This window comes from Astatotilapia calliptera, chromosome 19 (assembly GCF_964374335.1).
Source record: "Astatotilapia calliptera chromosome 19, fAstCal68.1, whole genome shotgun sequence".
In the NCBI taxonomy this organism is placed as follows: domain Eukaryota; kingdom Metazoa; phylum Chordata; class Actinopteri; order Cichliformes; family Cichlidae; genus Astatotilapia; species Astatotilapia calliptera.
Window position 1 is genome coordinate 23910898 of NC_137440.1, and position 27499 is coordinate 23938396.

At 41.7% G+C, this 27499-nt stretch overlaps 2 protein-coding genes across 7 annotated transcripts in view; both read right to left on the bottom strand.

Moving 5' to 3' along the window:
• senp2 (SUMO specific peptidase 2) lies at positions 1 to 8037 on the bottom strand. 2 transcript variants are annotated; one of them, XM_026152630.2, is made up of 17 exons: positions 7645 to 8037; positions 6854 to 6915; positions 6658 to 6767; positions 5317 to 5383; positions 5101 to 5182; positions 4763 to 4937; positions 4523 to 4629; positions 4339 to 4421; positions 3856 to 3904; positions 3694 to 3766; positions 3467 to 3610; positions 3246 to 3377; positions 1788 to 2012; positions 1514 to 1593; positions 1314 to 1398; positions 1137 to 1232; positions 1 to 990 (listed from the first exon to the last, which is right to left on the bottom strand). In XM_026152630.2, the coding sequence occupies exons 1-17, from the start codon at positions 7821 to 7823 to the stop codon at positions 928 to 930; spliced, it is 1812 nt and encodes a 603-aa protein (XP_026008415.2). In that variant the 5' UTR covers positions 7824 to 8037; the 3' UTR covers positions 1 to 927. The 2 variants fall into 2 exon arrangements, with proteins under 2 accessions (XP_026008415.2, XP_026008414.2); XM_026152629.2 differs by having other exon boundaries at positions 3467 to 3613.
• A 680-nt stretch (positions 8038 to 8717) lies between these two features.
• pcnt (pericentrin) overlaps positions 8718 to 27499 on the bottom strand; it is a 33776-nt gene continuing 14994 nt past the window's right edge. For 2 of the 5 annotated variants that reach the window (XM_026151271.2, XM_026151269.2), the window contains 35 exons: positions 27284 to 27481; positions 27116 to 27187; positions 26596 to 26700; positions 26131 to 26283; positions 25283 to 25429; positions 23790 to 23950; positions 23508 to 23680; positions 23166 to 23347; positions 22891 to 23053; positions 22484 to 22726; positions 21789 to 22021; positions 21507 to 21614; positions 20931 to 20951; positions 20230 to 20466; positions 19965 to 20138; positions 19579 to 19731; positions 18742 to 18921; positions 17618 to 18643; positions 16278 to 16448; positions 15985 to 16162; positions 15404 to 15714; positions 15211 to 15313; positions 14935 to 15107; positions 14583 to 14855; positions 14238 to 14395; positions 13912 to 14041; positions 12999 to 13790; positions 12693 to 12908; positions 12363 to 12578; positions 11969 to 12195; positions 11810 to 11886; positions 11580 to 11721; positions 11353 to 11480; positions 10047 to 10202; positions 8718 to 9112 (listed from right to left, as the gene is read on the bottom strand). In XM_026151271.2, coding sequence (XP_026007056.2) covers positions 9081 to 9112; positions 10047 to 10202; positions 11353 to 11480; positions 11580 to 11721; positions 11810 to 11886; positions 11969 to 12195; positions 12363 to 12578; positions 12693 to 12908; positions 12999 to 13790; positions 13912 to 14041; positions 14238 to 14395; positions 14583 to 14855; positions 14935 to 15107; positions 15211 to 15313; positions 15404 to 15714; positions 15985 to 16162; positions 16278 to 16448; positions 17618 to 18643; positions 18742 to 18921; positions 19579 to 19731; positions 19965 to 20138; positions 20230 to 20466; positions 20931 to 20951; positions 21507 to 21614; positions 21789 to 22021; positions 22484 to 22726; positions 22891 to 23053; positions 23166 to 23347; positions 23508 to 23680; positions 23790 to 23950; positions 25283 to 25429; positions 26131 to 26283; positions 26596 to 26700; positions 27116 to 27187; positions 27284 to 27481 — 7212 coding nt within the window. In that variant the 3' untranslated portion in view covers positions 8718 to 9080. The remainder of the gene's footprint in view (positions 9113 to 10046; positions 10203 to 11352; positions 11481 to 11579; positions 11722 to 11809; positions 11887 to 11968; positions 12196 to 12362; positions 12579 to 12692; positions 12909 to 12998; positions 13791 to 13911; positions 14042 to 14237; positions 14396 to 14582; positions 14856 to 14934; positions 15108 to 15210; positions 15314 to 15403; positions 15715 to 15984; positions 16163 to 16277; positions 16449 to 17617; positions 18644 to 18741; positions 18922 to 19578; positions 19732 to 19964; positions 20139 to 20229; positions 20467 to 20930; positions 20952 to 21506; positions 21615 to 21788; positions 22022 to 22483; positions 22727 to 22890; positions 23054 to 23165; positions 23348 to 23507; positions 23681 to 23789; positions 23951 to 25282; positions 25430 to 26130; positions 26284 to 26595; positions 26701 to 27115; positions 27188 to 27283; positions 27482 to 27499) is intronic. The other 3 variants (XM_026151270.2, XM_026151272.2, XM_026151273.2) reach the window with 3 other exon arrangements.

Below are 27499 nucleotides of genomic sequence, written 5' to 3' on the forward strand. Positions count from 1 at the left end.
TTTTAAAAAAAAAGGAGAAATACTTTATTTTAGCAAAAAAAAAAAGAAAAAGAAAAAAGACATGAGCACAAACATGCATGTGTGTACAGTAGTTTGTCTTTTAAATGGAGTATACTATAATTCGAGTCTTTGTAACAGCCCTAAATAGCCTGCTGCAGTATACTTATTGAACAGATTCACAGCTCTAACAGCGCTTTATGGTAAATATGGAGAGACAACTATTAATACTCCAGTCATGAAGAAAAAAAAAAAACTATACACAGACACTCCAAAATACACTCATCCAGTCATAAATAATCGGGAATCATACATCTTGTCATTACGACAAGCACTCAATCATGCACGTTTTGTCAGACAAATGTCTGGAGGAGGTATTTTAATTGCCATTGTCTATATTTTTAGAAAAAGATTAAGTTTCACCCCAGTCATCTGCTGTCCACTCTGATCATAGCTGGGAGGGGTAAACTACACCTAGATTGTTGGGTTGTAAATAACAAATTTCCCAACTGAAGGGAAAAAAACAAAAACAAAAAAAACTATGCCGAGCTCAGTGTGAGAAGACTTAAGGCACTTCAAGCAGCACTTCAAACAATAAGGAAACACAATCAATAACAAGTCATTCAGTCAGTAGTGCCAAAGTTTCTTTAAGACACACACTTGTTACAAATACTGTCTCTAATTACAACTCAGAGAATACAAAATGTTTACATGTCCCTGACACGATAAGCAACAATTAACTCTTAAGACTAGTCTTTGTTACTCCAGATCTGGAGAGCGAGACTGGGTTAGATCTCAGTCGGTAAAGTCCACTTCTTTGGCCCATTTATTCTTCTCTTACTTCACATGTAGTCACTGTACACGAGAGGTTGTTCCCACTGACTCAGTCTCTTCTGGTAGGCCATTAACAATGGATGCGACCCTTCTATTCTATAGCAGCTTCTGATGAAGAATTTCCCAAATCATCAACTTCCTGAAGAGAGGCATGTGGCACTGTAAAGTAAGAAGCAGATGTTATTCGTATATCGTTTGTTATCTGTTCATATGTATATTTAAATTGGACTTTCATACATGGTTTCACACCAATTCACTGATATGCTGCAATGTGCCAAGAAAGGCAGGGATTTCAGAATACACACCTGTTTAAAGGTAAGGGGCTGTCCTCTTGCGATATAGTCAGCATATTTACAGGCAAAAACACCGCAGTCGCTTCCATTTTTCTGCTGGGGAATCTCCTACATGCATAATACAGAGTCATTAATTTCACTGTGAGGAATAACACATTTGAAGTGTTACTTCATTCATCACAGACTTACACTAGCTTTCAAGCTTCCAACAGTCCATTTGGTGCAGTCGAGCTCTCTACCCTTTTTTGCTTTGTGCTCCTCTATAAGGTAGAGTCTGAAAAATCAGCACAATTACATCATTTATAATGCTTCAGTAAAAACAAATCTATAGTGAAAACATGTTTAACGTAGCCAGTAAAATGGAGCTTAAGAGAAAATTGACGACTCACAGTAAAAGACTCGAGATGTCATCGTGTCTCCGGCCCATCGAGTCATAAGACTTCACTGTCTTTGATCGAAAATCTATCACCTGCAAAGAAAAAGGTGAGCGATTAAAATGTGCACTTCTGCTTCTCTGGAATAAAAACAGTGCAAACATTTGATTTGTGACAATGACTGGCAAAAATACTGATCACAGTTTAGATGTACAGAGTGAGCCTTTGCAATATTACAGGTATTTTTAGGCAGAGCAAGTCAAAAACTGGTAGATCCAAAGTGACTCACAGCCAATGCCCAGTGGACGCCTAGATGCAGAGGGACCAGAATGAGGTCAAACGTGAAGAGGTCGACAGCTTTGGTCCAGCGCTTCACAGCAGCGTGTCCTCCAGCCTGCCCGCCTCCTCCACCCCTCAGCTTTGGGAAGAAGAAGGTGCTGAAGGAGTAGACTTTTAATCGCCCTGCTTCACCAGAGCTTCGCTCCATAATCAGGGAAAGGTAGAAGTTCATCACCTTGGTGGAGAACACAAAAATTGTAATATAAAACATGCCATACATAAACACTCATTAAAGACACACATTGAATAATCTGAGTCTACAGCTTTTTTTTAACAAAACATTTACAACAAAATAACATAAATTAGTATTTATACATGCAATTAATTAATAATATGCATACTGGTTGGTTTAACACTCTTTGGCATTAAGGTGATGTTCTTTCTCCTACCCTGTGTACAATTTATTTAGCTCTTAGAATTAAGGAATCCAATTTATATGGGTGATTTCGCCCTGGGCATTTGATTGTATGCAGATGATATTACCATACTGGTTGAGTCTGAAGATAATTTGTAAGACATTAAATGTATTAAACAGCTAGTGCTATAGATGATGGTCAGCTACAAACATAATTAAATAAGTAAGAATTTTAATTTTAGGGAAAAAAGGCACACTAAGAAGCAAGAAACCTCTGGCCTGTAACACTGGATCAGACACAAATATCTTGATGCATTTACGAACTATGAAGCTGCTAGATTTAGCTGACATGTTGGGTTTTTCTTAGGACACAAATGCATGATGCATGTGATAACTCTATATTAAATTATGCTGCAAAAAACAGGGATTTAAAGAATGCTGTGGAGCTCTTTGGTGTTTTTGAGGAAGCTGAACCACTACAGTATCTCTACAATGACATTTTAGTAGCAATGTGAATCAAATTTGAAGAAAGATAAACATATAAGACAAATACTTAAGATATTTTGTTAACGCCAAAATTGTGAAGATGTATTCAAATTATGCCAAACATCACTGTTGAACTCTAGGATGGCAAGAGGCTATGGGGATTATGAGAGGTTGAGAATGAATTACACCTTCTTTTGTACTGCCCCTATGATTAATAAAGAATATCTAGTTAGTCCACTGGCTCAGCTCCTTTGTCACTGGTGCCTTATAAGGCTGCCTGGCCTGGGCGTGATAAATAAAATTATGCGTCACACAATAAAAATCAAGCACTCACATTAACTAACAACAATTATCTAACAATTATGAAAACAAGAAAATCAAGGTAAATACAGACATGATTGTTTCCTCCATTGTTTTTGTGCAAAACTTGCTCTTGTCCTGTTTTTGACTTTTTGTGCTGTGTACTTTTTTGTGAAGTTTTCAAGAGCTTTTAGATTAAATAACTGTCTAAAATAACCATGAAATTTATTCTATTTAAAAACCTTTCCAGCATTTCTACTTTCTCACCTCATCGTTGAGCCAGCTGCCTTCTTGTAGTGTACCCAGGTCTCGCTGTGTGATGCGAAGTTTGAAAGCTGCACTCAGGACACGGTTGGGATCACTTTGAGCCAAAGCTCCACTCACCTCTGCTGCCATTTCCTACACACACACGCAGACAATATACACATTAAAAATAAATAAATAAATAATCTCAGCATAAAAAGTCCACATTAAACACAGACTCTTACCTTGGTCAGTCTGGGTATGTCTTCCTCACTGTGCCTTGTATGTGCAGAATGTGTGTCAGGCAGACCGACAGCAGGAGTGTCTCTGTCCACGAGGTTGAGGCGAGTAGCTACCTCTGTAGAAAGATCCAAATCTGCTGGATGTTTCTGCTGCAACACAGGTCAAGATTATGGACAGGACAGACTCGTATCCATGCTGTGGCATGTCAGAGAAGAGGAGGAGTGACTACCTTTATATATCCAACAGGCTGTGGGTCCTCAAAGGGTCCACTAATTGGCTTACTAAAGGTGAAACTCCCCCTGCTGAAGACGAGTCGCATAAAAGAAGTTAAAGCAATCATTCCTCGTTATGCATGACGCAGTCGTTTAAATAAAAATAGCACCGCACCAACCTGTCGTTAGCCGCAGATGCATTTCTCCATGTAAATAGACTTGCAGCAGCTGTGAAATAAACCATAAACCATGAACAGAAGAGTCACTGCAACATGTTTACTGATCAATATGTATACATGCATTTAAACCTACTTTGGGTGAAGTGACTGTGTGATATGAAAGGCTTTATTTATTCTAATAATATATTACAAATAAACCAGAGATCAAACAGTCATGATTTAATCAACACACCATCCCCCCCAACTAAGTATCTGGACAATTCTGTGATTGTTAAAGTTGTTTTTTCAAGTAAAAGCCACTTGTAACCTTACAAAAGAATTATATTCATTAATTGATATTTGATCATGTGTTATTGACAAAATTATTTATAGATTACAAAAAAGGGTGAAGTTAAACTAATAACAATCTGCAATTAGTTGTAATCGTCAACAATGAATAAAAACAAATCAGCTTTGTCTGTAATGGATAGCCGAGTGCCCCACCTATCTGTCCCGTCTTCCTGTGTACTGATTCAAAAGTTTTTACTGAAGCAGCAGTTTTGTGATCAACCTGTGACAACGGATCTCTGAGGATAAATACAAAATAAGCCACTTATTAGCTCATGGCCAATGGAAATATTAAAATGAAAAGAAAAAAAAACACATAAAAATCAAAGCTAATACTAACTCTTGTGGTTTTGATTGGTTAAAAGGTAGTGGCTGGCTTTTGCTGTATTTCTCTGTCACCATCTCCAGCAGCCGCCTGTAGTGCTCCTTATTATTCTGCTTTATGGCCTGAAGACACCAAAAATATCAGAAATGAACGTGCAGAGGTTCATACTTTTAAAGTTTGATTATTGGCACTGTGAGGTGGGGAAAAGTGGAATTTAAGTATATTTTCATATATACAAATAACTGACTAATTTACCTCTTCCACAGTAAGACTGGGCTTGTAGCAGCGGTTGTGTCCAAAGCCATTGCATGTTGGGTCAGGATTAGCATTTCCCACCCTGAGCACAGGCCTTGAGGACAGCAGCTGGAGGGATCCTCTCCTCTCCCTGTCCTTTGCTCTGTCTGGAAGCCCTACAGGGAGCGTTGTCCCACTGGATTAAAATAAAAAGAGGGAGGTAGATTAGCATGGGACCCGTTTTCAATAGGTGGTAACATAAAAGAAAAAGAACAGCCTGAAGACTGCAAGCACAAAGGCTAAAAAAAGGTACTGGATGACTTGTACTTTACATAAATCTCCAGTACTGAATCACTTGCCTGTATTTCCTCATTAAAGGAGGTAAAGAGCTCTGAAAAGGATTCTTTCCCTGACTCTCATTACCTCCAGCTACTGGTTTATCTTTGAAGAAAGAACATCAAAACAAATGACATTGGGTATAAGGATGAGATCATTCTGCACTGACAAGCTTGGTTGAAACACAGTGACGTGAGTATAATCATGAATTGTGCACTAAAAGGTCCATCTTCGCTTACCCATTCTCCATTCAGTACTGTTCAGCCATGAGGTGTGGAGCTCATCTATGCCCATTAGAGCGACAGGCTGGATCAACAGAGGAAATTCAATGGAATTACAGAGAGTTACACGGATAAATAAAGTTAGCTATGAAACTGTATGTATCCACATGGATAAAGCAGCACATGTAGTATGCATCACATCTCACAAAGAGACTCCCAAAAGACTTAAAGTGTTGTTTTGCCTAAATTAGCCATAATCGCTCCTCCATAAAGGTCCGAATCACTTGATGAGTTTGTTAACTTGTAGCTTTTCCCTGTGATTTGGTTTGTTTTCACATAGAAAATCTGAGTGAGCTCCAAGTGAACCAATATGCGTGACTACAAACCATGTGAGAATGTTCTGTCCTATTGGCCAGATGTGTCTGGGGTGGGAGCAACAAAAGTAAATACAGGAAGAAGGGCCTGTGTTCTGGATTATTTGACAACATGGAGACTTGACATTCATTTCACAGCTAGTTGCTAGCCTGTACAGACCCTCTGCACATCTATAGTACCTTGCTGCATCCCAGAATGCAAGGCTTATGGGACATTTTTTTTGTCTGTAAAGGTTCTCAGACATCCAGGTCATCGTACTTCAAGGAGCTTGGAAAGAAGAGCCACCTCCATGGGACAAGACTCGGCTGTCTATCTACTGTACATCTAAAAGAAAAAGGTCACTCTTTCGAGGATGACAATGTTCACATTTTGGACAGAGAAGACAGATGGTTTGAAAGAGGAGTGAAAGAAGCCATTTACGTCCACTGTGAACGACCACCTTTGAACAGAGGCGGTTGCTTACGGCACCAACTGTCTGCCATCTATAATCCAGTTCTGAGATCCCTTCCCAGACGCCTTAACGCCTACTCACATCCTGGGCCATCTAACCTCAGGAAATCACATGACAGGGTGGGGTTAGGTTAGGTTTCACAATGACCTCACCCGAAACCTTGGCTGATTGTGACCTACACCCATCTTAACACCTTGAGTCGTCTGACTAGGTAGAGGATCATTGTCCCTCTTGGGGGACACTCCCACGGGGCTTACATCTGGGACTCTCCACCCTTTGACCCTAGAACTGAAGAAGCTTTTCGGATGAGAGGTGAAACATCTTGAAGCAACTTAAAGAAGTGTAGACGCTGTTCTTTCCAAGCTCCTTAGAGTAGCTGTGAAAACGCCCTAAGAAGTGGTGTGTGTCTACCTATCATTACACCTCAGCTTAGAACTCCCAGTCATTACAGTACTTGTCTATTCGATGAACTCTGATACACTGTAGCAAACAATACCAAATGTATGCGTCTGAAGCACAGACGGGGCACTCACCTGTGTTTCTTCATGAGATCTGGGCTTCTCACACCTCGTCAGTGATTTCCGCAGTCTGAGTAAACCTGCTACCCGAGCCACAGTCTTCTTCATGAAGCTGATGACGACATCTGAAAGACAGGACACCACAAATCACGATCACCGAATTCCACGTCAGGAAGCAAAAAATATTAAGCAGTTTTATATTCTAACAAACCTCTTTTGCGTCTTTTCACTTCGACTTGCTCACTCTGGCAAACACTCTCTGCAACATGCACGCTGTAATAACAGAAAATGGTTCGAAATGAGTGGTTTTCAAAAATACATAATCTTGCAAAGAGATTTTTAAAAAATAAATAAATAAATCTCACATTCACAAATTACAAAAATACATTTCAAGAAAAAAAATGTATCAAATTCTCAGAGTTTAACATATACTTTTTTCTACCAACAAAATTTACAATGATGCCACTGTATTTGTTTCTTTTCCAGTCTTTCTAGAGCTTGTTTGTGTACTGATAGTATATACAAACTGCTGACTGTGCTGCCTGAACCCAAACAAAATCATGCAGATATCATTGGGCGACCTTTACCAGCAGGCTTACAAAATCAGTTAAAATTACTCTCAAGTCTGCCGTGCTGTGCTACAGTAGCAAGCTACTGGATTTAAATAGGATTTTAAACAAAAATAAGTTAATATTGGAACGGTCATAATAGTTTGTTTTAGACTACTTCCGCTTTCGCTATGAGTGTACTTGATATTAAATGTGATGTGGGTGTCCACTGACACCGTTATAAACATACTGTCAGCAAACTTCAGTAAAATAGTTTTTTAAAATTCACCTGCTGTGAATAAACAAATTCCATCTAAAGTTAACTCAAAACTTAATGTTAGCTAGCTGGAAGGGTGAATGACTGCCCTCAACAATCCAAACAAATGATTAAATGGCCAACGAAGTGTGAACTATTTAGGACTGAAAAAAATATAGACCATTTTCAATCACCGACCTCTGGTAGTTCCGTTTAGCGGGTCTGCAGTGACTCTCCTGCCGCCAAGCTGCTGTTTTTACGCCTGGTCGCGTGGGTACCTCTGCGCTAACGCTACCTTTCCCAGGCCACTCCGTGGGGTTTTGCCCCGTAATGGGCTCAAACAGCGACGAGAATCCGCCAAGTATCCATCCATACATCCCAGACAAATACGAGAAAATTGTAACGACGTTTTCAATGCGGTCCAGGACTATTTCTCCACAGGCAAGATGTCAAACCGCAATCTACGACACACCGCCCACCATTAGCTTAGCTTAGCATTAGCGTCGCTGTGCTGAAACGCCAACAACGTCCGTCATTCCGTGTTGACGTTCTGCGAAGGGCAAACGTTTTACACACCAAAACAAAACGAGTGGGCGGTGTTCTAAAGTGTAAAGTCTAAAGACGACAGATAAAATACTAAACATAAAGCATCGTGGCGGAGATAATAAACAAACGAACCCCTGATCACGGAGTGGTATCTTTGGCAGCTTTCTCATTAGGAGAGCAAGTGGGAGAAGTTAGAGCATGGATTTCTTTAGATTTATTTAAAGATTGGTTTCATTTAATCTAAATCACAATTTCAGCGTTATTTACTTCTTACAAAGCTGACAGCAAACCTCTAGCATAGGTCCATTCTTTGTTACATAATACTAAATCAGCATACGGAAAAAAAAGAAAAAAAAATCCCAAATACCTCAGTATTCTAACCTCTCTCAAATGTGGCTGTCATTAATAGTTGATTTAGTGGCTGATGTTTCTGTTACTAATGTAATAATGTGTATTTAAAAATCCCTATTTTTGTAGAAAATGTAAAGAGACCAAAAATAAAACTACCCAATTAGAAGTTCCTTACTGACTGGATTTACCTTTGTACAGCTTTAGTATACCAAAATGCTCACTGCTTTACTCTGTGCACTAAAAACTTCCTGTTTTAAATCAACTCTTTATTAAGCCTAACAGTGGACTACAAACAGAACTAAAACACCCCGCCATTGTTCAATATTTATCAGGATACCTGTGTTTTGAGATTTTGCAAGAAACACTCCATCTGGTTCATAGTCACACTTTATTTACTTTATGATAAAAACAACATGGACGTGGTTTACATTTTATAATGGTGCACAAGTTTAGCACAGATCTTAGACTTAGAGTATAAAACTAGTAACACGTGTGGAGAACATTAACACCATTTACAGAGCACAAAAAAAGCAAACAGTGTTTGAGAAACAGTGTATAAAGAGTGACTTTCAAAATATTGGCAGTACACAGGATAGAAAAATCACCCTCCAAAAATAATTAAAAAATAATTTAGTATAAAAGTCAGGAAACTTATAATTTCTATACATTTCTACAAGATGTAAGGCATGAGCAGTTTTGAAACAATATGCAGGCAGATTCAGTCTTTAGATTTCAGGCTACTTTGGATCAGGCAGGAGACCAGATGAACCTACAGAAAGGGGAGAAGAAGAAAAATTAGATGCAGCAACAAAACTGGCACCTTACATAAACAGGAACCAAGCTAAAGTTTAAAATGGTCTTGACTAGAAGTTCCTTTCAGTAAATGTAGTAGTTATTTAGTAGTTTTCCAACTAGTTAATAAACAAAATACTTGACTTTTAAAATTATGACAATGTACTGAAAAATAGCACTGACATAATTCTTGTTAGAGAACTGCATCTCTAGCTCTAAGACTAAAAGCAGTAAGGCACAGGAGCATTGATGGCGAAAGTTATGAGATAAGTAGATGAGCATGTGCCACTATTCCCTCAAAATTTCAGAGTGCACCTCAAAACAGTTCAACATTTACACAAACAAAGTTAAATAAAACAAGACATAAAAACAAATGTAGCTGAAATGGAATAAACTATTCCACTCAGTGACTTCATGCTCTGCAGGGTTTTGCATCCACGTTATGCATCTACTGCACCAGCTTAACCTCTTTTCTTCACACATACAGAGCCAGCTGGGCTTCAGACATTGTACTCGATGTAACTATGTACCTCCTTTGTTCTACTTTTCCAGATGCATTCAACTCGTTCACCGTGTTGACAGGAAGCTCTGCCATGTGCTCAGCCACGGTTTAAATCTTGAATCATCACTTATTATGGCATCATCATGCCTCAGTATCACATTTCTGACAGCTTAGCTTCTCACTGCATTGACAGCCAGATCTCACAGCACACCACATGACATGTCTCTCAAAAATTATTATTTAATACGTTTGAATTCAATTTTATAGAACAACCCTGCAGGACATGTACATTTCCAGACCAAAGTTATCCCCTGTAATAGACTGTGCTCGGTGACTAGTGACAAGTCAGTCCCTGAGCACTGTGCTACTTTGTCCTTCAGTGGAGTGAGTGTGTTACACTCACACTCACCTGGCCCATATAGGTAAAGGGGCGACAAGCAGCTCAGGTACAGCCAAGTCCCGTTCTCTTGCAGCCAGTGCTGCCGATAACCAATCATATCAGGGGAACAGGGTGACTGTAGTTTCCTTTCCTCTTTGGGGGGTGGGGATAAATGAGTCTTGTTTACTAGGTTGGAAGATGATAGAGCACAGGTTTTGTGGGATGTGGAAACAATTTTATTTCATTTTTTTAAACCAGTATGGTCCCAGGGGGTGGGAGGAAAAAAAAATAAAAAATAAAAAAAAATTATATATATCTATCTATCTGAATGGTTAACTGACTTGCACCAGACTAATGGCTATAAAAATGCATAGGAAACATCTCCCAGAAACAGGGTGATTTATTTAGGAGACATGCATGAAGCACCAGGATCAGCTCACACAACATTTATCTTTTTAGAGGGTTGCTAAGTCACACAGTCAGATTCACAAATTCTTTCAATGGCAGACAAAGCAGACTAGAATGCTCATGCCTGCAATACATTTTAACAGAATTTTCAGGTACCTGGGAGTTTCTTCAACAGCACAAAGTGCATTTATATATGCAAAAAGCCCAACATGGTCTCCTTTATGTAGGGAACCAGCAAGCTTTTGCTTCCCAGGCAAAAGCTCCCCGGCATAACTCCTTCAGGGTTATGTCGGGGAAGGGCATCTGGCATAAAACCTTGCCAAATTAAACATGTGGAGCAACCTGCTGTGGTGACCAGGGAGCAGCTGAAAGTCATTTTAAAGAGCCCGATACAATTTAGTCACTTGTCAGTAAAGCCGTCTCGTGGCTGGTTGGTTAATTTGGTTTAGGGCACTTCCAAGAGAGATGATTGTGTGACTCTTTCCTCCCTTTTCCATGTTTACAAGTATTATCTTGTGTTCTTTAGAGTGTACTGAAAGTACACTTGTACTGAAAGTACACTTGGGCCATTCCTAGGCTACTATTGTGTAGTCTGATGCTGGTACAAGTGCTATATCCCAGTGCCCTGAAACATCTTCCAGTTTGATATTCAAATAAATTAAGTGTTCAGAACCCCTTAAATTGTGCTCAATAAGGCAAACCCAATGCTGTCAGTGTTGAGCTGTTTGAAGACCATCACCACAGTGTTTTCTCTCAAGCCTGTGCACTGCTCAATCTGTCATGGTTTGCTATGGCCAAGCAGACATACAGCAACAGTGTTCCCACCTGTAAACCAATGAACTTACCATTAGGGATACACCCTATGTTCGCAGTGAATACCTTATAACCCCCCCCCTCTCCCCTCTTTCGTATTCTAAATGCTACTCACCTTGCTTGGCTCCCACCAACCGCTGCTGGACTTTCTCTAGATGACGGATATATTCTGTCAGGGATTGTTCTGGATCCTGAGCTGTTCCACCTGATTGTACAGAGGCCAAAGGGGTACTGGAGTGTGACCTGAAGAGTGTAGAAAGCGTATTTAAGAAGACGAAAAAAAACCTAAAAACTAATTGAATCATATCAGTTTCTAATAAAATCTGCTAAGCGAGGCCAAACCTGTGGCGCAGCCTGAAGGGCGATTTGCTGGGTGGGACGAGCGCTGACAGAGTGTCTATGTAGATGGCGCTGCTGTCTCGGATCTGTGTCGGGTCAGAATTTGATCTTGGCTGCTGCTGCCTTAAAACTTCAGCTTTAGGCCCTGCCAGGAACAATAAAATTAAATTACCTATGCACTCATACTCACTTGGATAATACACGCAAGTCTAAACTATGTAGACAGAGCTGACCTGGAGCATGCCCATTGACAACCCCAGTTGATAATCTTCGGATTGCTTTCTGCCATTTCCTCGTCAGGAACCTCATTCTGAAAAAGTGCATGGAATTAACTAATAATCTCTGCCTTCTAGGGAATACAACTAATATGTATATGATGATACATTTCTTACCTTGAGACCGCAATTATGACTTGCACTGCAGCCCTAAATCGTCCGAGGGGTCTACGCTTGGAGGAGACTGGGGGTGAGGGTCGAGCTCCCATGTGAGCGATAAGACACAGCGTGGCTTGTTCACACTCCTGGAATCCTCCTATCAGCAGCAGCAAGTAACGCTTCTGGTACACCAGAGCTTTCCTGAAGCTCTCAGCTCGCAGGTAGCGCTCATAGTAACGCTGAAGCTGCAAATCAAGCAAACGCTGTCAACATTTCATCCCTATACAACCAACAGCGTACAGCGAAGCCAGAAATGGCAATTAGGTCCTTTGGAGTCAATATCTGTTCTTGAAAAGCTGTTGCAAAAATGGTTATTACACCCCTAATTTATCCTGATGTGCTGCCTACTGACCTTGCTCTGGCTGGATATGTCGTAGACAGGCCTATTTTCGGTTTCTGCGGTGACCTTGGCGAGCTCATTCTCTGTGCGGCGCAGTTGTCGCTCCAGGCAGGTGAGTTTGTGTTTGAGAGTGGCCCTCTCCTGGCTCAGTGATGTCACACGCTCTGTCAACTCAGAGTTCTCCTTCAGTAACGTCTCCAACAGGTTGGAAGACGACTTGGACGGCGTCTAAGGTGAGAAAAAGTTCATTTAGCAATGATTACATGTGCTAAAATGTAATCCTAATGAAAAACTTTGTCACAATAGTTTGGATTCCTCATAGGGATTAAAGCACTTGAATACCTGCTGGTGCTGCTTTAACACTCCTGCCTGGCCACCATCAGTATGGAGGTTGGTGTGGGGGTGCTGGAAAGGTTCAGCTTCGCGTTGTTGTCCCGCTGTTTGTCCAGACAGGCGCTGAGCAGCCATCTCTCTCTCGTCTCTTTCCAGCTCTGCCAGAGTGCGCTGCAGCTCCTGCATACGCTGCTGGTCCTGCTGCCTCAACAACTCCAACTCACACTAAAGTCAGAAATGTTCACAATGATGTGTCTGTATGGATTTGCATAGGCAGTGAGTACACTAGAGAAGATTTGGGCTGATGCATCTTACCACTTTGCTGTTGATCCTCTCCTGTCGCCTCTCTCTTTCCATCTGCTCTTGCATCTCCTTCCTCTTTTCCCTTTCCCACTGCTCCTCCCTCTCCCTCTCTTTGTCCTTCAGCACTCGGAGTCTCTCCTTCAGCTCTGCGAGTTCCACCCCTTGGCGCCTGGACTGCTCTCGCTCCACCTCTAAAGCCTGGTTTGCTTCCTGTTTCTGCTCCTTCAGAGTCTCAATTGTGATACGATTTCGGGTGGCTGCTTCCTGCTCCTTCTGAAGCTCCTCCCTCCTCGTTCTGTCCTCTTCTTCCCATCGCCTCCTGCTCTGTAGTAACTCTGCCCTCAGTCTGTCCGCCACAGCTGCCAACTCCTCCCCTTGCCTTCGCTCTTGCTCTAGCTGGGAGCGCAAGTCCGAGATGAACTTCCTGTCTCTTGCAGCGTCGGCATCATGTCTACGGCTGAGCTCATCCACCTGCCTGGAGCAGCGGTCTTGCTCTTCATCAAGCTTCCTGTGAGAATCTGCAAGCTTCGAGTGAATTTCAGTCAAGCGAGTTTCTGCTTCAGTCAGCAGGAGCTCCTGACGAGTCTTTTCTTGCAAGCTGAGCTCTTGTTGCTGGGAAGAACGTTTGCGTTCATCTTCTAGCTCCTTCTGAGTGTCCTCCAGGCGTTTCTCTAGCAGCAAACAGCGGGACTGTTCAATCTGAAGTTCTTGTCTCAGGTTGCTACAGGCCACCCTTTCCTGCTCCACCTGCCCCTTTAGAGACATGACCTCTGACCTCAGCTTCTCAGAAGACACCTGTACATTCTAGACAGAGTACATTGCATAAAAACACAAACATTGGGTAGTGATGTTACAAATGTAGCGAACTGAAGTTTTCTGTACGAATAGAAAATTTTAGTAGTGTCCATTTTTAGTGCTCTCTTACCTCTCTCCTTTCCTCCTCCTCCCTTCCTTTACGCAGACTTAGAGCCCTCTCCTGCTCCAGTTCTTGTTGAAGCTCACACACTCTGGCCTGCTCTCTCCTCAAAGCTTCCTCAGCCTCTTCTATCGTCAGCCTGAAGAAAATTGGTCATTTCCAACTTTACCATAGTTACATTTAGACTAAAACATTAAAAATAAAAAATAAAAAGTTTAGGAAAGGGGCCCTTTAACATGCCTCAACAATGAAGTTGAAACCCATCTGATTTGCAAAATGCTGATTCACAGGGGAGGCCTGTTTAAGTGCCTGTATTCTGAGCAGGTAATACATACCTGAGCGACATCGTTTTGTTCTTCTGCTCTTGCTGAGCGTCATGTGCACATTTGAGTTGTTTCTGGCTCTCCTCCAGCTCTGCCCTCAGTTGGGATTCATCCCGTCGTTCAGTCTGCAATTGATCTCTGTGCCAGTTACTGTCAACTCTGTCATCAGTCTGAGAAAGATGGTGAAAAAAAAAAAAAAAAAAAAAGATTTATACAGATACAAGGTAAGTTAATGCACCATGTTAAGTTAAACTCATCTTACACCTGAATGAAAAATAATATCTTCATGCCAATAACCGATTTAAAACAAATTATCCTTTAAATAGAAGAAATTTTGAACCAGCGCTTGAAACTCACTTGGGAGTGTCTTTGTGCCATTCGACAGAGCAGCTCTCTGAGTGCAATCACAGTCTCCTGCAATGCCCTCTTCTCCTGCTGCCAGCTCATGGGAGGATTAGATGATTTATCTTGGTGGTGCAGTACAGCAGAGCCATCTTCAGCATGATGCTGCGACAGACTCAGTGAGCAGGCTTTTAAGTCCAACACATGAGACTGTGCTGATGGATTGACACGACGCTGAGACAAGGTCAGAATTCTGCAGCTTTCTTGATAAACTTTCTTCAACAGTCCCTGCGTGAAGAAAGTGAAGTGAAGAAAAATCTGGCTTTTTGTTAGTTTAACATGTTTATCAAATGTGTGTGAAGCCTACCTGAAGCTCAGGTGACAACAGATCATCACTGTAGCTCATACTGCCCGCAGCACTGTCCGTGTTAGCGGTGGGGTCAACTCCTCTACAGCGGAGGTACTCAATAAACTGAGCATCCAGTCTCTCAGTCTGCTCCAACTCCAGTCTCAGCCTAGCACCCAGTTCTGAACTCACATCTGAATAAGAGGAGAACAGCGACGTTCAGCTGCCTTTATGCAGAATATCCAGATATAAAAGTGACTCAAAATCCTCACAAGTCACAGGTGTGGAAATACTCACTGCTGCCATATCCGTCACTGGCCCATTCAGGTGCCGACAAGGAAGAGGTGGAGCCAAGTGGTGAGGAAGGAGTCGTTAGGTCAAGTCCTTCCAATTCACGTACCTGTGAACAAGAAAACATAATAATCTGAGTGAGAACTGAAACCAAAAGAAATGAACACATGGTTTACATATCTGAGCTCGAACTACATACTTTATCGGCATCCAGTGAATCGAGGATGGAGTAGTTCTCAGACACGGACACAGAGCGTGGCGAGTGGGAACTCTGTGTAGCTGGGTCTGGGGTGATCGTCCTGGAGTGTGAAGGAGGCTCCATTACAACCCTGGGAGAGGGTTTGACCTGGGGGAGGTCCAGGCCTGTGTTATTCAAGCCACTGAGCTCAGAGGTGTGGAAACGTTCAAGGATTCGGTCCTCAGAGCACTCGAGTCTTCTTAAAACCTCCGGAGAGCTCAGAGAGTCTTCGTGGTGAGACACAATGTCCTCGAAAGCTCCGACAGAAATATCTGACAGCGAGGGGGGAAAAAAAAAAAAAAAAAAAAAAAAAGATCAGTATGAGAACATGTTTCTGTTAAAATGTTCAGGGGGCTCTATAAATCATGTTTTAAACAAAGTTTGCATTTCTTATTTTAAAACCCAAATTCCACTGTTCCTTGTAAACATAAAAGGCTAGGTCAAATAGATTTCCATTGTCATTGCTTTTTATAGGCTTGCACATAATCATAAATCAATATTTACCCTCACACAATCAGTGCAAAGACTTATTTAGTGCTCACCCTTATGTGGGTATCCCTGAAGTGTGTCCTGTTGGCCCTGCTGTCGGAGCTGCTGCAGCTCTCTCTGCTGATAGGCCAATTCCTCCTCCTGTGCAGCCAAGTCCTCCTGAACGCTTTGAAGTTCTGCCTTCAGTTGTTGGTTGTCCGCTTCAAGGTCAATGAGAGCACGATCTTTGGTCTGCCAGAGAAATTGTGACATTAAAACGCAGCAGTCAAGCTTCAAGCACTCAGACCACCACATTAAAACCACTATACATCTTATCTGATAATGTGTGGTCCACTCCGATTCCCACCTGAACTTCCTCATGCAGTTTTTCAGCCCTTTCTGTACTGGTACTCAGACCCTGTCTCAGTGCAGTCAGCTCTGTCCTCAGAGCCTGATGTTCTTCCTTGAGCTTGGACAGCTCAACCTCCTTTTGTCTCAAGGCAGTGTCTGCTTTAGCCAAGGTCTCCTCAGCATGGGTCTGAAGTGGAAGAAAGACATCCACAGAAACATTAAGTGTCATATCACACCCCTTTTCCTTTAGCCCCCCCCAAAAAAAGAAAACATACACAAACCTTATATAACCAGATTTAAACACTTTCAAATATAACAGCATTTTACTGAGTATAGTCAGTGTATGCATCTGTTGCATAAGCTGTAATCTTTCACTCGCATTACAAACAACTACATCAATGTAACATGAAGAGAGAAATTTGCCAAAAGCAGCTGTGAACTAGTAAAAAACAAAAACAACAAGCTCCGATAAAATGCAGAGACATGCTACAAACTAACCAGTGCATTAAATAAGTCATGCTCTCTTTTCTTACCACATCCTGCCAAGTTAGAACAAAACACGAAAAATAAAGTGCAACACAGCTTTAAAAGCCAGTGCTACCAAAGATTTTCTTCCTGCTTCCTCTTTTTAATGTCACTTCCTCTGTGCGGGTCAAGATTTTGCTATCTCTCAGTGCTGCGCCACGTCACAACAGCAACGCCCCTAATTATAACCAGATGTGGTCTTGCGGCACAGCTGTATGCTTCAGAGGGGAAAGAAAAAGAAAAGCAGCAGCAAAATATTTCCTGTTTCGTACTGAGGCTTGTTTAATTTTAAAGAGGTTGCTGGACAACTGACATTTTTGAAAAATAACTCTTTTGAGTGACAATAAACAGATTTGTTCAGTGAAACTATTACAATTTTAAAAACTGAAGATTAGAGCATGTTTTACTGCTCTGTTTAATGAAATACTCAAACAGTTAAAACATTTTAATATTATATGGTTATTACAGATTGAATGATAAATTGAGCGATTCTTGTATAGCACTTTTCTACTCTCCTGCAGCACTCAAAGCGGTTTATACAAACGTGTCTCATTCACCCATTCATACAAGCACTTTTTTCCTATGCTGAAATGTTTTTAATCCAACAGTCACACATGTTCATACTCCAATGAATGTGTCAGACTAGAGCAGCCAGGGATCGAACCACCAACCTTCCAATTGTACATACACACAAAGACAGTAAAGGTTTATGGGAGACAGAAATATGGCCGACGTATCCGCAAATTAGACCATCACTGATGACAGATAGCTGTGTTCAAAGTGAATGAGCCAATAATAAGGTTTGTTCTTTAAAACTAAACCAACACCTACCAGCACTTCCTTTTGAGCCTCTTCTTGACTGGTTTCGTTTTCGTTTAGCTTAACTGTCAGGTCCTGGATGAGGGCTCTCAGTGAAGTCACTTCCTGTTGTAGCTTTTCAATTTCCTCTTGGAGCTGGCCCTCTCTCCTCCTCAGTGCCTCACGTTCAGCAGAAAGCTCCCCCTTCACAGTCTCCAGGGTTTTAATTCTTGCCCTTTCCTGAGCCACCTGTTCCTCCATATCGACCACCTCTGCTCGTAGCTCCTGGACTTGTCTCTCAAGAGTGAGACTGCTTTCTCTGAGGATGCCCATTTCCATTTCCATCTCCGTCTCCTTTGTTTTTAGAGTTTTGATCTCTCGCACCCTCTCCTCTTCATTAGTCTGGAGTTCCAAAACCTGAGAGCTGAGGCGGGCTTTTTCCTCCTGCAGGGTACCCGCCTCTTCTGCTTGAACTTTCCAGCCGTTCCGCTCCTCCTCTGATAGCTTCCTCTTCTCCCTCTCCTCTTCTAGCTGGGCTGTGACCTCTTCCAGCTCAGTTTCCTTCAGGGAGAGGAGACTTTGGATTTCATCTGACTTTTCTCTCTCAGCTTTTAGCCTCTTTCCAAATTCTTCCCCGTGCCCTCTGTACTCTTCCTCCTGGGTGAGCAGTAATCGTTCCAGTCCCTCTTTCTCTGCCACTGCAGTCTCGAGTTGACTCTGAAGGGCCTTGATACGAGAACGAAGAGATCGGGAGGCGGTAGAATGAGTCAGGCTGAGTTCATGCTTTAGGCTGTTCGGCCCCGCTTTCTTCTCTTGTTCTTGGATGGTATCGTTTTGAGGTTCGGGGCTGGGGGCGGGTGAAGGATTGATGCTGTCACCGTCCTGAGAGTCACTGACTTCATGCAGGTTGGGTCCCAGGGTGGCGAGTTCTGCTTGCAGCGTACTGATTACCTCGTGAAGGCGCTCCTCTTCTTCCTGTTTGTCTTGGCGCACTCTTGTGATTTCAGATTTAAGATGTTCCACCTGTGAGCGCAGATCTTCAAGCTCAGCTTCCAGAACCTTTTATCAAAAAAAACAATCAAAACGATTCCATTAAAAATAAATCATGGCCTCACCAGGTATGTGCACTCAAATATTTAGTTAGCGTTTACACTGACCTTGTTATCGCTGGTATTCTCAAGTTCCTGTTCCAGTCTTTGGAGTTCACTGTTGAGGTGGTCGATCTCGTGGTTTTTCTCCTGAAGAAGTGCTGAAGGGAGCGTCTCTTCATCCATTTCATCTTCTTTGCAAAGTTGCTCCTTTTCCTCCTTAAGTATCGTCAGGGCAGACACATTTTCCTGGAATTGGTGGTGCATTATCAGTTATCCTCAGATTCAACTGTTTTTCAAGTAACCATAATGAGTGTAACTGAGGAAATATTAAATAGAGAAAAAATAAATCTGCTGCAAAACCAGAAAAACTGATATTTAAAAAAATTAAAAAAATGTTATCGATGCGTTTTAAACTGTAAAAACCTGTGATTCACAGTACAGGGCTAGCTCAGAGCAGCAGATAAAACAGTCTTCCCATCTGCACTGCTTCACTCAGTCACATTTAAAAAAAATAATAATAATTTAAAAAAAAATTTCAGTCAGGCTTTGTTTGGGTGTAGCAGTCTGACGTAGCAGGCTTGATAGAAGTTGATGTAGCAACAGAAAAGTAAATGCAACAAGTAATCATCTTACTTTTATCAGCCATGAAGTGTGCAAGTAAGCTAAGGCTACAGTAAAGTAACCGCAGGAAGGGAGGAGACTCACAAAAAAAAACCAAGTCTTCAAAAGCTGAGATGACAATATAATTATGGCACAAGTATTCTTTGCTGCAGTCATGGTTTTACATGAAAGTACAAATGTTGGACCAACGCAACTTATTGAATTGTATTGAACTGTATAGTGTAACATATTTTAGGTCAGTTACATTGTTTAGTCATCTGAGAAACACATCCCACTTCTTACCTTCAGGGCAGTAATTTGCTCTTGGAGCTCATTAACATGTGCTGCATTGGAATTAGTCAGCAGCTCCAGCTGTAGTGTGAGGTGTTTTACTTCAGCTTCCTTTATATTCAAGTCTCTCTGCACGGTCTCCAGCTGGCCAAGCAGAACCTCAACCTAAGAAATGCAACGTAACTATTTAAATCAAAACCAAAATACAATTTTCAAGTTCTGCATTTGCTGATAACTAATCAGACTTATGGCTTTAAAAGATTGACTAAGACATCACAAACATTTTTCCAACCAAAAGGTGGCAGCACAGCAAAACGTGTCAAACAACAACCGCCACCACACATCTGCTCAAATCTTCTTAGCTACTAAAAACTAGCGTTACATAAAACCTAACAGACCTCCTGCTCTTTGCTCTGTAGACTCTGTTGAGCAGTGTCTAGGGCATCCTTAAGCTCCTGGGTGGGGTCACGCATGTTGTCATGGTAACAGTGTCTCGTCTCATCCAATTTGGACTGCAGGGCTGAGATCTGAAGCCTGCTGGACAGCTGCTGCTGCTCTAGTGCCTGTTTATCCTGACAAAGAGAGCGAGAACATCAGCTAACTCTTGAGGGAGGATGCACACCAACACTTCACCTGAACTCAAAGTGTGCACTTTGCCCTTACTTGTGTAAGCTCCTGCTCTCTCAGCTTCGCTTTTTGAAGTTCTTGTTCCAGTTGACCGACGCATCTGTTACTCTCTACACTGTTGAGCAGCGCTTGCTCCAACTCTCTGATTCGACCGGCCAGCTTGTCTATCTCCTCATTGCGTTCTGCAAGATCGCACTGGGCTTGCTGACAGGTTCCAAGCAAAGAAGAATAGTCCTCGGTCTTATCTTTGATAACACCTTGCAAGCTCTCAACCTGCAGAGGCAGAAAGATTGATTCAGTTTCAGGGTTTTAAGATGGAAAACTGCAAATTTAAAACAAACAAAAACAAACAAGCCAAAGAACAAAACGCTTACATGATAAGATGCTTTAAAAAAAACAAAAAAAAACAAACAAGCCAAAGAACAAAACGCTTACATGATAAGATGCTTTAAAAAAAACAAAAAAAAACAAAAAACATAAACACAGCCAATCCAGATCTGCAGCCACTGGTTGGGACACTGAATTTAAGCCATTTCAGAGAGCAGCAACATGAAGATGAAAGACAGATGACGTATGAAAAAGATGCAAATGAATATTAGCAAATGGACTACTGAATACTAATGAATGCAGAACCTATAACCAGTACATAAGCACTACAAAAAAGATGATGCAAACCACACACAGACACCATGCACGACAGAGAGCTAAGACAAGCATGCTACAGTTAGATTTCATACCTGCAGAACCAAGTCCTCAAACTACAGCAATCCATTCAGCACAGGGATAAACACATGGTAATAGTCAGGCTCATTGGCAAACACCACATTCATCACTTCAACACCAGTAACACTATGTACTCCACAGCTGACTTGCAAACAGTAATCACACCAAACAAACACTACAACTGCGACACACTAGAAACAGAAACATTTTGTTTAACAAATTCTGGTTAAATACATCGTGCTTCAGTATTTATGGGTAGATATAAATCAGAGCATTGAAATACTTTAACCTGTGTTTAAATCACAAAACATTGCACACAAAAAAAGACATCTGTTGTTGAAGCCAACAAAGCCATTGATCCAAACACGAGAGTTTTAACTGAGACTATGCCTGTGGTAATGAATTTGAAATTTAGGCTGAATTACAGGATAGCAGTAGATCTGATAAGACAATGTTTGAAGGAAAAAGAAAAGAAGAACAAAAGCTGCTGTTAAGGTACTTCTGTTTTGAGTTTAAGAAATACTTTGTGACCAAATCACAGGCTGAGAAAAGCTGTAATATTTACAGACACACACAGTTAAGTGCCTCACCTGGTATCCTTTATTATCCACACTAGGAGTCTGTCTGAGCTGGGCCTCAAGCCTGCGGATCTCCTGCTGGAACTCATCCCGCTCGTGTTCACGTTCCACAGCCTGCTCCTATTATGGAAGGCAACAAATTCAGTGAAAGCCTGTCCGCTGCATTAAGCACCAACTTGGAAAATAGTCTATGACACTTTAATAACCTTGGAAAAACAATCAAGAAAGAATCCATGATATCCAAATGCAAACAAACCCAAAGATTACACACCAGTTTAATTTGTCAAGCCTCACCTCGATAAACTGCCTGTCATGTTTAAGCTGCTTCTCCAGTGCTTGGACACGCTGGTTGAGGTCTTCAGTGTGGGTCTTGTGGTGCAGCTCCGTCTCCAGGCCTCTGGTTTCCTGCTCCTCGAGCTCCCTCTCCAGAGTCCGGAGACGAAGGGACAGAGAGCGGTGGTCCTTCTCTGCCTGCCGCTGCAAGTCCAGCCTATCTTGGGACAAACGATCAGTCTCTGCCAACAAAGCTTGAAAAATAAAAAGAGGAATTAAAGTCAGTAAAATTGTTTTCATTCAGTTAAATTCAGATGAATTTAAAAAAAAAAAAAAAAAAAAAAAAAAAGCAGAGGCAGAATATGAGTGAGGTTAAATACTGAGAATTCAGCATAATCTGCCTTAAGAAATAGAACAGCAAATGACAGCACTCCAAGATGCTTTGCCACACGCTATTGGTAATTGCAATATTACAAAAAGCAACCTCACAGCACTGCAAATATACTGCATATTCATCCCCACTCCCTTCTCACACACTAATACTCCACTCTGACCCACAAACCTGCGTCAGGATCTAAATTGAGCCAATGGCCTACGGAGAGAAGACACGTCTGAGCACAGACATTATATAAGCGCACAGTCAAACTCGCTAAAGAGGTCATGTAGCATTTTATGCAGACAAATGATTTCATGTTTTTGTACTCCCCTCCACTAACCTTTCTCTCTCTCCCCAAGTCCAGCAGAGAGATGCTCCTTGTGTCGCAGGAGGATGGCATGCTCCTCAGTCAGCTCATGATGCTTCACTCTGAGAGTGTCCAGCTCTGCGGTAAGACCCTCCATCTGGTGTAGCTTCACCTTCAGGTCCTCTAGCTCCTCCACAAGCCTCTCCTCTTGAGTCTCCTTCTGCTGTAGAGACTCCTCTAGGGCTGCTTTTTCAGCCATGTAGCCTTCAAGAAGACCTGAAGAAATCATGCAAATGGTACAAGTTTATTTAAAAAGGGAACGACCTCAAACACGACTGAGCGTTACAAACGGCAGAGCTGTTAAACTGTGGTGCAAGTGCTAAATGTGCAGCATAATCAGAAGACAGCAGCAGTATGCCAAACAAAGACATAGTGCTCACCTTCTGCTTTGTGAAGCTCCACCTGAAGCTGACTTTTAAGCTTGGCCTCCTGATCAAGCTGCTCCATTAGACGCTTGTGCTGTTCAAGGAGTTGTGCAGAGTCTTCTCTGCCTTGAGAAAACTTTTCCTCCAGAGAAAGATGAACACTGTGAGTCTGCTCCAGCTGGAGAAATGACCAGCATAAAATGATCAGACACCTTGCAAGGCTGTAAAACAGGGAAAAAAAAAAAAAAAAAAACCCTATGTGGAATGAAGAGCATCTCTACTTCCTTTACCTGCGTATTGGCTTGGTTGAGCAGCTCTAGCAGTGTGTCCACTGTATGTCGAAGTCTGCTGCAAGCACTTAGAGCTGCTTCTTCTCCACCAGGATTGATCTCACCATCTGAAACCAGGAGACTCTCACAGAGCAGCTGAGTGAGCTCCAATTCCTCTGAAGACAAGTCTGCAACTGAAATACCTACAAAAGAGCAAATTAAGTGTTTTTAACCAATTCTCACATGAATTACACTAAGAGTCATCCTTGGTTCATTTAGAAATAAAACAATTTTCAGTTAATCCCCAACAAACAAAAAAAATCCTAGCATTCATTGTAAAATTATAGAATACATCAGTCAGACCTGATTCTTGTGCCTCTTTGTTCACGCTTGAGCTCCTTTGGCGAGTCGCCTGCTCGGACGTTTTGGCTCGGGCACTGATCTTTTGTCCAATCAGTTCTTCTGTTGCCACGATGCCGCGGAGCATCTCGATCAGCACCTGCCTCAGCTTCTCATTTGTACGGTGCAATTTGCATCTGGGTTAACAGGTACACAGAAATGAGAACATTCAGGATTTGCGAAAGCTCAGAGCTGCTGCTTAAGATATAATTATAATAAATATTAACTACACAACTACATGCACACCTTTCCTCTTTAGCCGTCTGCAAGTCATCAGTGAGCATCTTAAGAAGGTTCCCTCCCTCCTGTGTCTCTCGCTCCCTTCGTTGAAGGAGCGTGTCCATGGTCTCCATTTCTGCACGTTTTCCTTCCAACTCTCCCTGCAGGCACCCGACCTCTGCCCGCAGCTGTTAAAACGAACAAAGATATCTTGTTAATTCTCCTTACACTTGTGACCAACCTTTAGTTTCTCACCTATGCCATGGCTTGTTTAAAACCTGTGTGCAGCTGAAACCCAGAGAGGACAGAAGTAACAGACTGAGGGAAAAAAAAAAAAAAAAAAAAAAAAAAAGGGCATGGCAGGACCTCTAAACCCAAAACATAATAAAAAGACTGAAACACTGGTTCTGCACCATCCAAGTCTCTGATTAAAGCCTCTGGGTCTTAACAAGGGAAATGGGAAAACCACAAAAACATCCAGATCCAAAAGCATAACACAGAAGACATTTACAAGGCTGAAGAGAAAAATACTCCTCATTTTAAAGTATATAATATCAAAGGTGTCTGATGTTAAGTACCAACCCAGTACGGTGACAAAATCCAACTTCAGGGCGTCAAACACTCAAAAGCTGGAAGAGTTTTCTTGCATATCTGTTGTAAGCGTCCTTACCCTTCCTTCCTCAGCCTCTCTGATCTCTCCCTCAGCTTTCACCATGTTTTCCCTCCCTTTTCCCCTCCGCTCCCTCCCACAACTGCATCTCATGCAGTCACCTGCCTCACCAAAACAATGCTGTAGCCATGACAACAGCCCCCTCCCAACCTCTCTTAAGCGCTCCTTTTTAACCTCGTGGGGGACACAAGTGTGGCCGTCTGTTAGTATCTCACTACAAAGAGTCAAGCTAGACAGGTGCCATGGAAACAAATATATGCAAACACCAATCAGTCATAAGACCGATCAGTTTGTGAAATCCAAGAACGGGACTGCAGGTTTTAGGAAATATTAATGCAGGTAATATTGCAACTTCCTTGTTACAACCCTAGAAGATAACCAAGACCAATCAAAAAAAAAAAAAAAAAAAAAAAAAAAACAGAAACAAAAAAGCCAAAGCAAATGCAGTAAAACTGTTCTTCTGTTGATCTACTAATCGATTATTCGACTAATGCTTTTAACCTTAATCTGAAAAGCAAACAAAAACAAAACACCAGATTGGTGATTTTATTCATTAATATGTTCATCTTCCACAGGATACCATCTGATATATGGCGAATAAGGAAACTAACCCACAGATCCACAGTCTGTATAACCATCCCTCACTCTTTGCTTTAGTTTCCAAATCATTGCATCTCCTCAGTCCTCTTGTGGACCTTTTCCAGTCCTTCAGTAAAAATACAACATTTTTTCTGTCCACTTCGCCCAGTTAGTCTTGCCTTCCCCCCCCCTTAAGTAAAACAGCCATTGTCAACCTATCCAAGTTAAGACTTCATAGATATATTTATATGCATATATGCATGACTGGTACCTGGGCCACCACAGCATCTAGTTGCTGCAGCTGGGCATTGAGTTGACTCATTTTCTCTGTGTAGCTCTGCTCTTTTTCCTCTTGTTCAGACGTGAAGCTCCGCCTCAGGTTTTCAAGCTCCGCCTCCTTCTGCTCTTCAAATTCCGTCTTCAAAGAAAACAGTGATGTGTATAGATTAATTCAAAAACGCAGAGCAACAGCTGAAGTACACAGTAGGTTCATTCATTCCACAGATCTTTGGACTGACTGGCTTATAGCTGACAACTGGCTTGCACATTTCAGATGGTAAAATGCTAAAAGTCTGGAGGGGGGAAGGGGAAAAAAAAACAAAACAACTTCAGCCTTAAAACCTTCTGCATCAGGGGATAAAAAGCTTAGATCCATCCCATTTAGCCACTGTTCAGATGGCAGCAACACGAACACATGCACGACCCATCAGCACACACATTCAGAGAACAGACGGACACAAACACTTGTACATATATGATGGAGGGATTATGAGAAAACTGGGTTTGGATGAGGCCTCAGTGGGATAGAGTCCAACAGAAAAAAAAAAAAAAAAATCCCTGGGAATGAACTGGTGCAGCTAAAGCTTAGAGAGGCCAATGGCATCACACACGCGCTCCAAATAATCCGGAGCTATTCCATAATAAATGTTTGAAACGAGTTAAATAAAGAAACAAATATAGGGAACATCAATGTATTTTCACAGAAACTGCTTATATGGAGAAACATGGCTACCTCAAAGGTGTTCAGCATTAATAAAGATCTTAATTGAAAGGATACTTCTAATCCTAACTGTTTCATCTATCCCAAGGAGTTTTTTTCTTTTTCCCCCCTCCTCTTACCTTCAGTTGATTAATCCTGTCCTGCAGCCGCTCTTCTGATTGGACTTTGAGGAGCTCCACCTCTTCTAGGAAGTGCTGTCTTTGCCTTGACGACTCCTCTTCAAGCTCCCTGCGACATGCCTCTAGTTCCCGTGCCGAGACTCCCTTCAGCTCCTACAGCAGACACATGTATTTATTTAATACCACAGTACTCAGTTAGTCAGAAGGTCAAATTTTTAGTGCTTCGGAGAAAACAAAATCCAAATAAATACTCTGTGCCTCTAATAGACCATTATGAAGGATCAACAATAATTGAGTGTAGTCCATTCACTAATGGGCTTTTAGAGCCACTGAGACAAGAACCAACAGGTCACCGTTAAAACAACCCGCAATTTAGAGAACGGGATGTTAGTTCACGTGGTTTAAAAAAAAAAAAAAAAAAAAAAAAAAAGCAAGAGGATTTATGACGGACTGTGACGCACACACCTGCAGCTGGACTTGGTGCTGTTTGGTTAGTTGCTCTTTTTCAGCAGTGTAGGTTTGCGAGAGCTCCTGCAGAGCAGTGCTGTGTTGCTGCTCAAGCTCTAAAACCTGCAAAAGAAACCGATGCAAATCAAGTCCGATTTAGAGTCTCCTGGTACTTAATGCACAAGACTAAGTTAATCAGATGAAAACAAATCAAATTTGATTATCCAGCCAAACAAACTTTGCTCCAATGCTTTTATTTTGGATTTTAACAAATCAGTTTCATAAAGTTTTAATGGCTTCAAGTTATGAATAACTGCCAACAATCCCATTATATCATGTTTAAGCAGAGACCATCTGTTTGCCATAGTTACACATCTTTTTCAGAGATATTTGCATTAAAAATGAAAGGAAATCTGCAATTATATACTTATTGTTGTGACATTAAACCAGCCTAATAATGAGATGGTACTCAGCTATTTGGCTTTGAGACAGTGGAAAAACAAACATGATGTAGTTATCATGATGACTGTGCATGTACCTGGTTCTTGAGTGCTTCCAGGGCTTTGCAGTGTTCAGTATCCAAGGCTTCTTTTTGAGCAGCCAGTTGAGACTGTAAAAATAAAACATGAAGTTATTGTTTTGGTAAAAGAAACTTTTGGTATTTTTATTTGACGGGGGGGCACGATCCCTACTCTTCATTACTCACTTTGTGAACATGGCTGAGCTCGGCTGCCATGGCTTTAAACTTCTCCATGTGCACATGAGCCAGTTCTTTCCTCAGTTCTTCCCTGATGGACAGCTGCTCTGCAGTATGACGCTCTATTACCTGCTTATGTTCTGAATTCAGGAAAATCAGATCTTCGCGATGTTTCTCCTCAAGCTGAGCCATTTCATCACGTAGTGTCTGCAATTGTAAAGGACA

Excerpts from the sequence above, each read along its gene's own strand:
- senp2 (XM_026152629.2), bottom strand. The coding sequence starts at position 7,823 with ATGTATGGATGGATACTTGGCGGATTCTCGTCGCTGTTTGAGCCCATT. Across the intron at positions 3,767-3,855 it reads GCATCTGCGGCTAACGACAG|CAGGGGGAGTTTCACCTTTA; the intron begins GTTGGTGCGGTG and ends ACTCGTCTTCAG. Across the intron at positions 3,614-3,693 it reads AGCCTGTTGGATATATAAAG|CAGAAACATCCAGCAGATTT; the intron begins GTAGTCACTCCT and ends CCTGTGTTGCAG.